Here is a 12,059-nt window from a genome sequence, read left to right on the forward strand (position 1 = left end):
TGCTCCTTTTTTTAAAAAAAAGGTAATTCTGACAGCTGATATGGCGAAACCAACAGGAAGTGGCGGTGTAATAATTCGATCGTCTGATTCCGGTGAGACATTTCATTCTGTCCGTCTCCCCTTCCATCCTGGGCTGCCGATGCTCTATCACTCCACCAATTCAGATCACCTGCTGGCCTACAGCACTGATGTGAGTAACCCAGAGACAAAATCAGCCAAGTTTAAAAAAAAAACAAAATCGTCACCCTCTTCCAACGTAACTGATTGGCTGTAAAAATTAAGATAGCTGCTCTTTAGTTTTTTTAGCATGTACATTTGGTAGAAGCTCTCACTTTGACGTTGTTTTCTCCTGCTGCAGCATACCCTGTGGCTTTCTCAGAACTTCGGTGAGACGTGGAGAAAGATCCATGAATTTGTCTATACTTTTTCATGGTAAGTTATAGATTTTTTTTCAATGTTTGCAATCCATCTTGCACAAGACCTGTACGAGAAGGCGTGTTTTATAGCAGCAGCTTTCTAACACTTATGAAATTACACAACAATTTAAAGCATTTTGCTATTGTTCTGCATTAAATAAAGTGCTCCAGTGCAGGTAAATTTAAGAGCGTTATCTACTGAATTCTCCCCCCTTTTTTTTTTGACAATGTTGTCTTTCCCCCTTCTCACTTGAAGGGGTTGGTTCTGCACTGGGCCATGGCTCCCCAGATGCCGATTGTTTCCAGTGCCTCACCTATCATTTGTCAATCTGCAGAATAGGCTAGAATGGCCTACTCCTGTTCCTATGTTCCAATCCAGACTGTGAGTGTCAGTAGGCTGTTCTACCATGAAGATGCATCAAAGCCCAGACCATTCCTGTCAGCCAAACATCCGCACATGTCCAGCAGTGACCTCTCAATAATGGGGACCCTGACTGATTTCCTCCCCCTAACCCAGAGGCACTGAGTCTGGTTGTGCCACCCCTCCCATTGCTCTGGCTGAGATCAGCTAACTTGAATTGAGGACCTCCATGGTCTGTTTGGCTTAACCAATTGAGCCAACAGAGGTGCCATTTATTGAATTCTATCCGATCTTCACTTCAAAGTTATCTAGTGCTACTCAAGAAAAATATTACTTCTGCATCTAGATCAGTGATAGCCAAGTGTTTTTCATTTTTCTTGTGCCTTTTTCTGAATTTTTCTCCTTTTCCTTTGAGCAATTCTTTTTTATAGTAAATACTTTTCTGTCTACAAGTACTGGCTTAGCTCAGTTGGTAGCGTTCCCATCTCTGGGTCAGAAGGTGGTAGATAGCTCTAATCCAGAACTCCTGCACATCCTGTTGGCTGACACGTCAGTACTGAAGGACTGCTGCGTTGTCAGAGGTGCATTCCTTCAGAGGGAATGTTATAGCAAGCCCCTGCCTTGCTGTTCAGGTGGATGATAAGGATCCAATGGCACTATTTGAAGAAGAGCAGGGACGTTCTCCTGGTGTGTTGGCCAAGGTTCCTCTCAACCAAACCCACCAAAAACAGATTAACTGGTTATTCATCTCACTATTGTTTGTGGGATCTTGTTATGTGCAAAATGGCTGCTCTGTTTGCCTACATAACAGTCACCGCATTTCATTTGTGTTCACACGTTTCCAACAGACTTGATCAATGCAGTTCCTGTTTTTTGTTAAGGATCTTCATCTATTTTACATCTTTCTTTTCTGATTATTTCTGTCTTTTGTGAAAGAAAGAGAAATTAATTAATTGCATTTATATAGTGCCTTTCAAGACCTCAGGACGTCACAAAGCATTTTCCAGCCAATTAAATACTTTTGAAATGTAGTCACTGTTCTAATGCAGGAAACGCAGCAGCCAATTTGCACACAGCAAGGTCCCACAAACAGCAATGAGATGACCAGATAATCTGCTTTAATAATGTGGATTGAGGGATAAATAATGGCCAGGACACCGGGGAGAACTCCCCTGCTCTTCTTCGAACAGTGTCATGCGATCTTTTACATCCACCTGAGCGGGCAGACGGGCCACTGAATCCACTGAATCTGAATTGGAATGAAACTGGAATTGTCTTGGATCTATCCATTTTAAATTGCAGTTGAAGAGTATGTTAAAAGCACTTTTTGTAGTTACTGTGGATTAAGCAGAGCAGTAAAAAGCAATGTTTTTCATACTATGTCAAATAGCTCCACCTGTATGATCAATAACTATTGTAAAATCTAGTGCACAAATGTAAAAATCACGCCCGCAGTTCCTATGCAGGTGTCGAGTAACTGAAAAAGGATTGACCTAGTACTCCTGATTAACCTGTCATCCAACCTCCCCCCAACACTGCACTACCTCCTCGCCCTGAGTTTTTGCAAGTCAGAACATGTGTAAAGAAACAGGACTTGTGCAGCAGAAGGGGGAAAAAGGAAAGATGTGCCTTTACAAAGCACCTGACCAAGTCCATCAGAAATGTCTCAAAGTGCTTCATATATACAGTGAATTATTTTGATGTGTGGTGCCCACTGGTATACAGGCAAACACTGCAGCTATTTTTGTGCACAGGATTAACGGTACTGTACCACACGTTATTGTAGCTTTATGATCAGGTAGGAAAGAAGCTTTGTGCATCTCGATAATTTCTCATGTTTTTTTTGTTTCTTAGGGGGCCTGGAAATACCATTTTTTTCTCTACTAATCCCAACGGCATTTGTAAGTTAATGGATTTTTAAAAATATTCTTTTATTTAAAACCTGAGTAGGTTCTTACTTACTAATCCTCACTGTCTCTCATAGAATCGTACAGTACAGAGGGAGGCCATTCAGCCCATTGTGCCTGTGCTGACTCTTTGAAAGAGCTATCCAATTAGCCCCATTCCTGTTCTTTCTCCACAGCCCTGTAAATTCTCTCTCTCTCTCAATCCCATATCTCACTCTCTCTCTCACCCTCTTTCACTCCCACTGTCACCCTTGCTCTCAGTTATACACCCCTTCTCTTTCTGTATTGATATATTTATTGTTGGTTGAGGTACAAATATTGCAGCGATCTGATGCTTTATGTAGCATTGTGGTGATCCTCCCTTGCTTTGTAAAAATGTTGGGGGCTATATTCGGACTGCCTGCTATCAAGTTATTTAGGCAAGCCCCTACTCGATGGTCCACTGCTACCATCCAGTGCAGCACTAGCCATACAGATCAGAAGATCCCAGGCTTGGTTCCCTATCTGAGCTGATTTATCTGATCTCATCTAGGCGAACATTTGGAGTGCGATAGTTAGCCCCGACAGGCTTGGCCCAGGAAAGGGGGAAATTCAGCCAGACTTCCCACTCCCATAATCCAGTGACCCCTATGTTTGCATAGGCATCAAGTGAGAACAAGATCTGGTTCCAGTGCCCTCTACCTTATAGTCACATAGCCTGCTTACACTCACTGGGGGTGAAATTTGATTTGGGCAGTCGCGCAAAATGGGCGATAGCGAATTAGCTGCCTGTTTTACACCCATTGAAGTCAATGACGAGGAAAATCAGGTGGCCTGTAAATTGGGCCGGTGTAAAACAGGTGGGCTGTAAAACAGGTTGCTGATTCGCTATTGCCCGTTTTGCACTACGACTCGAGATCAATTTCACCCCCATTAACTCTTCATTTACTTGAAGAATTGCCCTTGTACAAGCTACTAGACGATGGCCAACACTAAAGGATTGTACTTTAGTAGAAGTCAGCACAAGAGGAAGGGAGAAACTCAGGGGGAGTAAAAGCCTTTGAGATAGTTTTGCTCTGGTAAGTGCATTCAGTTACCACCCAGCTGGGAACACTGTATTCTGATAAACAGTATCTTAGCCTACTGCCAGTGCTATGGTGGCAGCAAATTCAATGTAGGATGAATTTATTCATATTTGCCACCTCAATAAGCAGAGTGAGACATTTAACCTATGCCAGTGAATATGAATCCTTACCAATGTTGGTGGAGGGTCATAAATGGAGTACAAAGCCAAAGTGCAATGATGACACTTCTCAGAAGCAGAATTACTTGTTGAGTCAAACGTTAAGATGCCTTTTTGGTATAAAACCTGAGGATTTTGGTATCAAAGGCATAAGAAAGCTTGGACATTGATTACATGTAAAGTCAACAAAGCTTCCAAGATTCCATGAAGTGCACGAGAATGCTTTAAACATATCAGTGAAAGGGCGACAATGATGAAAGTTGATTGCACATTACAGCGAAGAAGCCAAGACACATTTATATTTAAAAAAAAGACTAAGTTGGCCTGAGTGCATGATCACCTAATCTGGATGAGGGACACAGTACCCCTCAGGATCTGAACTGTCTGGTAAGTGTGAAATATATATATATTTTTTCCTTAACACAGTTCTTTCATACAGTAGAAACAGTATGTAAACAACATTATGAATCTACTGGTAAACATTAGTTTATAAAGTCACGAAAGCACTTGAAAAATATTCTGAGCCTAAAACTCCTCGGGCCCACTAGGGTGGAAAGCAGGAGCTGGAAGCTCCGAGGGGGCTGAGACTCAGGCGGGACCCGGAAATGTGGGTCACTTCCCAGAGATCCTTGGGTGGGATTTGGGGAGCATGGAACTTCTGTCCACCTGAAGCATGGCCCATGACGTCGGCGGGCGGGGGTGGGTTTTCATGCTGGGAATTCCTTCAGCTCCCGCCTCCATTCTCCATTCTGCCCAGCGATCTGAATGCCGGGAAGAACCCCTTGTACAGGTCAGTTTAGGGGAGAAGATGGGTCCCCATCACTGAATCCTGGCTGACACATTCTGCAATATCAGCTCCCTCACAAAGGATGCAGATCTGGTGGTGCCAACTGGCCTCAGTGGCTTGCCACCGCTGCTTTTTCCTCCTCCCCCTCTCCTCCAGCACTCCACTTGCACAAGTGCCTACCAAACATATTTAAATGAGGTGATTCTGCTCTGACCCCAGATACTCCAGCTGGTTTGGGTGCTGGTGGAGTGAGCGTGAGGATTTTGAGGGCCCCCTGTGCCCATACTGTTCTACTGCACTTGATTTGCATGAATTACTCAGTGCCCATCTGGTGACTGCAGCAGACCACCTACATTTTCAGTGCATGTGTAGTCCAGAGGAATTAATGGATTGATCTAATTTGTGTCCCACCAGGTGGGTCATCTTCATTTATATCTGTTGCATTCAACCCTGAAAAAGTTATGGTTGCAGAGAAGGGCAGCAAGAAGGATATTGAATCTTCAGGTGATGGATGGAATGAAGATCCAATAACAGCAAACTGGGGGTTGTACTGTACATTGCACTGCCAAGGATCAGGCAAAACCTTTGTCTGTTGCCAGATCCTAACTGGGCTGCCTTAAGGGTTTATCATAGAAGACCAGGACCCACAGATGCTACTCCACTGTTTTGAGAGCTTGTTGAAAGTGGTTATGTGCTGTCTTTTGAACCATTAACAATGCCCATGTCCGTGTGCAATCCAACAATGCTCGATGTACAGTCACACGGTTACCTTGCACAACATTGTGCAATTTGCTCACTAAACTGCTGTGAAGCCAGAAAAGTTCCTCCATGCTGCTCCAGGAACTTTAAACATCAGCGAGCCTTTCACAACAGCTCTGGGACTAGCATCCAGTTTTGCTGTCTCTAAGGTCGCCTTGGTGCTCCCCTCCCTCCACCCCTAATCGAGGGTGGAGGATCCTTTGAATCCTAAATCTTGGCAGCCAGTACTTCGTTGATCTGTGAGGAGAACAAAGTTACGCATAATTATTATGTCACTGTAACAGTGCTAGAGTTTTTTTAAAATCGCTGTTCTATTATGGCACAAAGGTCCAACAGTGACTGAAACCATTGTGGAAATGCAAAATATGTGTATAATCATGTGTATTTTTGTATTATTTTTCTATTACTGTTATAGTAAAGGTATATGTATATTGGCTTGAAAGTAGAAGTGAAGATGTACTTTTACTTACATATATTTATCTGACCCTGAAATAAAGAAATTTATTTTCCAAATTTATGTCTCCAGTCTCTTCTTTCCACCTCCATTCAAGTTTTTTTTAATTTCCATTTTTTGTGATTTGAAGCCTTTGGTATATTAGCGGAGTCCAGCACGAGTGCAAAAGACAAGGCTGAAGCGTTTGCAACCATCTTCAGCCAGAAGTGCCGAGTGGATGATCCATCTCCGCCTCCTCCCGATATCCCCACCATCACGGAAGCCAGTCTTCGGCCAATTCGATTCACTCCACGTGATATCAAGAAACGGCTGAGTGCACTGGATACAGCAAAGGCTATGGGTCCCGACAACATCCCAGCTGTAGTGCTGAAGACTTGTGCTCCAGAACTAGCTGCGCCTCTAGCCAAGCTGTTCCAGTACAGCTACCCAACAATGTGGAAAATTGCCCAGGTATGTCCGGTCCACGAAAAGCAGGACAAATCCAATCCGGCCAATTACCGCCCCATCAGTCTACTCTCAATCATCAGCAAAGTGATGGAAGGTGTCGTCGACAGTGCTATCAAGCGGCACTTACTCACCAATAACCTGCTCACCGATGCTCAGTTTGGATTCCGCCAGGACCACTCGGCTTCAGACCTCATTACAGCCTTGGTCCAAACATGGACAAAAGAGCTGAATTCCAGAGGTGAGGTGAGAGTGACTGCCCTTGACATCAAGGCAGCATTTGACGGAGTGTGGCACCAAGGAGCCCTAGTAAAATTGAAGTCAATGGGAATCAGGGGGAAAACCCTCCAGTGGCTGGAGTCATACCTAGCACAAAGGAAGATGGTAGTGGTTGTTGGAGGCCAATCATCTCAGCCCCAGGACACTGCTGCAGGAGTTCCTCAGGGCAGTGTCCTAGGCCCAAACATCTTCAGCTGCTTCATCAATGACCTTCCCTCCATCATAAGGTCAGAAATGGGGATGTTCGCTGATGACTGCACAGTGTTCAGTTCCATTCGCAACCCCTCAAATAATGAAGCAGTCTGAGCCCGCATGCAGCAAGACCTGGACAACATCCAGGCTTGGGCTCATAAGTGGCAAGTAACATTCGCACCAGATAAGTGCCAGGCAATGACCATCTCCAACAAGAGAGAGTCTAACCACCTCCCCTTGACATTCAACGGCATTACCATCGCCGAATCCCCCACCATCAACATCCTGGGGGTCACCATTGACCAGAAACTTAACTGGACCAGTCACATAAATACTGTGACTACAAGAGCAGGTCAGAGGCTGGGTATTCTGTGACGAGTGACTCACCTCCTGACTCCCCAAAGCCTTTCCACCATCTACAAGGCACAAGTCGGGAGTGTGATGGAATACTCTCCACTTGCTTGGATGAGTGCAGCTCCAACAACACTCAAGAAGCTCGACACCATCCAAGATAAAGCAGCCCGCTTGATTGGCACCCCATCCAGCACCCTAAACATTCACTCCCTTCACCACCGGCGCACTGTGGCTGCACTGCAGCAACTTGCCAAGGCCTCTTCAACAGCACCTCCCAAACCCGCGACCTCTACCATCTAGAAAGACAAGAGCAGCAGGCACATGGGAACAACCCCACCTGCACGTTCCCCTCCAAGTCACACACCATCCCGACTTGGAAATATATCGCCGTTCCTTCATTGTCGCTGGGTCAAAATCCTGGAACTCCCTTCCTAACAGCACTGTGGGAGAACCGTCACCACACGGACTGCAGCGGTTCAAGAAGGCAGCTCACCACCACCTTCTTGAGGGAAATTCGGGATGGGCAATAAATGCTGGCCTCCCCAGTGACGCCCACATCCCGTGAACGAATTTTTAAAAAAGCTGCTCACTCTCCTGGATGCAACTGTTGGTTTCTTTATATCACATGTGACTTTATGACATCCATTAGATCCTGCAAGCTATGAGTGGCTTGACTTGTCCTAAAGAAAATCAAAAATGTATTTGCAGCCATTCTATTCACAACGGTGTGCTAATGTAACCTGTTGTAAAAAAGGGTCTCACAGGTTCCAACAGTGTTGAAGAGAACAAAGGTATTAAAGCCTCCATAAGCATCAGATTGCTATGCATGTTGACATTGTATGTAAATCCAGATTTATTCTATTGGTTTCATCTGTCAGCACTATTAAAGCTTGGTCTGAGTGTGAGTTTGTTTGTCTGTCTATATATCGAATTAATAAATAGCACACATGTGGCAGTGTATGCTTTTCTCTTGCTCATTGGGAGGTATCGAGGTGTGAGTTAGAAAATTGGTTGTTCTGCCAATTATATTAACTTGAGAGGCAAGAAGAAATTATCACAGAGCTGCACTTGCATCTAAAATTGAAAAAGGCTTCATTCTGACACAAAATCTGATGCGTTCATCAAGTCGCAATTTAAGAAAAATTAAAGTTGTAAAAGATATATTAATTATAGACACTCTGAATTTAGTTGTACCTTGACTGGTGGACTATTTTACATTTGTCCTGACCCGTCACAGGTTTCCCATCATTTCAGATCAATCATGAATTGCTTATATCAATCATGCTTTGCCCCTGTAACTGGTCCCTATGCTATTGACATAGTTGTTTAGAGCTCCCAAAAATAGCCTCATATGGAGGGTCTGACATGTATATAGAGTAGCTAATATTTAAGATTTCACATTATAGCTGCTAATGTGAGATTGTTCCCTTATGGCTTTCTGTTTGCCAAAGATATTTAATGAGGGAAGTCCAGGGCCTCAATCTCATGACCTTGGGGAGCAACAGAGTTCATCAGGGTGATTATGTGAAGAATATGGACCAAGGTAGTGGCTATGTTATAAAATGAATCGGTGGTTATTTTGACCATGTAAGTCAGTCATTTTAGTTAAGAAGCATAAACTATAAGTGCGGCCTTATTTTGGAAACCTGTGAGCTGAATTGAACAAATTTCTCATTTCACAGTTGGGTGGCTTGATCCATAACCAGGGATTATAGTAATGCTATTAAATTACCTTCAGTGAAAATCACAAAAAAAAATTTGGATAGTTACAATTATCTTGAAGAGAAAAATTGATAAACATTTCAGTTGCTATTTCTTGAGGCAGTTTTGGAACCTTCACTTGTGTTGTCCTACATCTTTTGTAATTGGTATGTGTATAATATTTAAATAATTATCTATCAGGTCATTCATACCTAAGCAAACAGCATGGTGCCTCTAAAACATGACTGGGATGACACTGAAGTCTCCATGTGAGAATAAAAAGTTACAATTTTTCCCAAACACTAATATGGCAATGAAGTTTTGAAGTAACCAGAGTTCTTAGGTCGGGACCAAACCCATAGAGTCATCTTAAGTAATCAAACTACCACTTATTTGACCAAAAAGTGTATATACAGCAGAACTTAGTATCTGATGAGTTTTATGAGAAACACCATTTGGTTGTTCCATTATTTTGCAGATGATGCAAGTGCAAAAGGGGTACTGGTGCTGAAGAGGACAACAGATTCTGGAAGAACATTTCCAACTCTTCTCACCAAGATTTACTCGTTTGGTTTTGCTGGTCGTTTCCTCTTTGCATCTGTTATCAGTAACCAGGTAGGATAATTACTTGTCATAAGGAAAGGCTGCTCTGATATATTGGCAAGTCAGTGAATTGAGATTCTCCAGGATTAAGCTGAAGCTCAACCAGTGCTCTGGTCAGGCTGCAACTGAGTGGTGTACACCATTCTAGTAGTCAAGTCAAAAAGGGATCATCCAGGCCCCTTAGAAGTGGTGCAGAGGAGAGTATCCAGGCTGATTTGCTAATGTTAGAGCGATGAGCTATGAGGAATGATAATATAAACTACAGATCTTCAGCCTTGAAAAAAAGAGACATCTCAGAGGGGATCACCTTATAGCAGATGCTTAACAGAATAGAGAAAAAAAACACACTGGAACAATACTTTCAGATATGCCAGAAGCGAGAGGGGACAGGTTCAGGGTTGTGAGGGAAAGTTCAGGGCAGGCATCAGGAACTATTTCTTGAGTCTGGGGCTGAAATGGGCTTCCAGAAAAAAGGTGGGGGAGGGGTGGTGGCTAAGGCCAGGACTCTGGACTCAATTAAGAAGCAGCAAGATGCTGTAATAGGAACACGTGATGTGGAGATGCACGGACTGGGGTTGACAATTGTAAACAATTTTACAACACCAAGTTATAGTCCAACAATTTTATTTTAAACTCCACAAGCTTTCGGAGGCTTCCTCCTTCCTCATTTTCCACATTCACCTGAGGAAGGAGGAAGCCTACGAAAGCTTGTGGATTTTAAAATAAAATTGTTAGACTATAACTTGGTGTTGTAAAATTGTTTACAATAGTAATAGGAACACTGCAGGAATGGTATTCTGGAAGGATGAAATCAAATGGGCTTAAGGGTTTTCACCATCCAAATCTATCCTTATGACAGAATTAATGGTCTATTTTCTTGCAGCCCTAGGACCTTAACGTCCAAATGTTTAGGTGTCCATGCCCCCCATTCCTTTTGTCTGAACATCATCTGTGCTGGACCCTAATAGCTAAGACACCATAAAAGTAGTAAAAGAAAGCTGGATACATATATGATACATGCCAGCAAGATGATCATTTATTTCATGATGTCCTACATTGAGGCATTCCAGGATCGAGAGCCAATTTTAAAATTCTTATCCTTGTTTTCAAATCCCTCCATGGCTTTGCCCCTTCCTATTTCTATAACCTCCTACAACCCTCACATCTCTGCACTCCTAATTCTTGCCTCTTGCCCATTTCAGATTTTAATTGCTCCACCATTGGCAGCTATGCCTTCAGCTGTCCAGGCCCTAAGCTCGGAAATTCCCTCCCTAAACCTCTCCTCCTTTAAGACGCTTAAAACCTACTTATTTGACCAAACTTTTGTGCACCTGTCTTAATATCTCCTTGTGTCTTGGTGTCAAATTTTGTTTTGAAAACGCTCCTGTGAAGTGCCTTGGGATGTTTTACTAAATTAAAGGTGCTATATAAATGCAAATTGTTGTTGATTGCAAATAACTCCCAGATTCTTATACACAAAGTGAGCTGCGCAATGGTCTGACTTTTTACATAGAAAATAGGAGGAGTAGGCCATTCGACCCTTCTCCATCATTCAATATGATCATGGCTGATCCTCTATCTCAATATCGTATTCCCGCTCTCGCTCCATCGCCCTTGATGCCTTGTGTCTGGAAATCTATCTAGCTCCTTCTTAAATATATTCAGTGACTTGGCCTCCACAGCCTTCTGTGATAGAGAATTCCACAGGTTCACCACCCTCAGTGGAGAAATTTCTCCTCATCGCAGTTCTAAGCGTCCTACCCTGTATCCTGAGACTGTGACCCCTCGTTCTGGACTCCCCCAGCCAGGGGAAACATCCTGCATCCAGTCTGCCTAGCCCTGTCAGAATGTTATATGTTTCAATGACATCCCATCTCATTCTTCTAAACTCGAGTGAATACAGGCCGAGTCGACCCAATCTCTCCTCATACGACAGTCCTGCCATCCCAGGAAACAATCTGGTGAACCTTCGCTGCACTCCCTCTATGGCAAGTTTATCCTTTCTTCGGTAAGGAGACCAAAACTGCACACAATACTCCAGGTGTGGTCTCACCAAGGCCCTGTATAACTGCAGTAAAACATCCTTGCTCCTATACTCAAATCCTTTTGCAATGAAGGCCAATATACCATTTGCCTTCCTAACTGCTTGCTGCACCTGCTTGTTTGCTTTCAGTGACTGGTGTACAAGGACACCCAGGTCCCTTTGTACATCAACATTCCCCACTCTATCACCATTTAAATAATACTCTGCCTTTCTGTTTTTCCTTCTGAAGTGAATAACTTCACATTTATCCACATTATACTGCATCTTCCATATATTTGCCCACTCACTCAACTCGTCCAAATCACCTTGAAGCCTCTTTGCATCCTCCTCACAACTCACGATCCCACCTAGTTTTGTGTCGCAGCAAACGTGGAAATATTATTTTTGGTTCCCTCATCCAAATCATTGATATGTATTGTGAATAGCTGGGGCCCAAGCACTGATCCCTGCGGTACCCCACTAGTCACTGCCTGCCACCCCAAAAAAGACCCATTTATTCCTACTCTCTTTTTCCTGTCTGTTAACTAATTTTCAAT

At 43.4% G+C, this 12,059-nt stretch overlaps 1 protein-coding gene across 1 annotated transcript in view; it reads left to right on the plus strand.

The window, feature by feature from the left end:
• The window catches only part of LOC137334834 (sortilin-like), a 116,686-nt gene that overhangs the window by 55,539 nt on the left and 49,088 nt on the right, over window positions 1-12,059 (plus strand). Inside the window, exons 5-8 of the mRNA XM_067999852.1 lie at window positions 23-190; window positions 359-432; window positions 2,632-2,678; window positions 9,355-9,491. Coding sequence (XP_067855953.1) covers window positions 23-190; window positions 359-432; window positions 2,632-2,678; window positions 9,355-9,491 — 426 coding nt within the window. The remainder of the gene's footprint in view (window positions 1-22; window positions 191-358; window positions 433-2,631; window positions 2,679-9,354; window positions 9,492-12,059) is intronic.

This window comes from Heptranchias perlo, chromosome 18, assembly GCF_035084215.1.
Source record: "Heptranchias perlo isolate sHepPer1 chromosome 18, sHepPer1.hap1, whole genome shotgun sequence".
NCBI lineage: Eukaryota > Metazoa > Chordata > Chondrichthyes > Hexanchiformes > Hexanchidae > Heptranchias > Heptranchias perlo.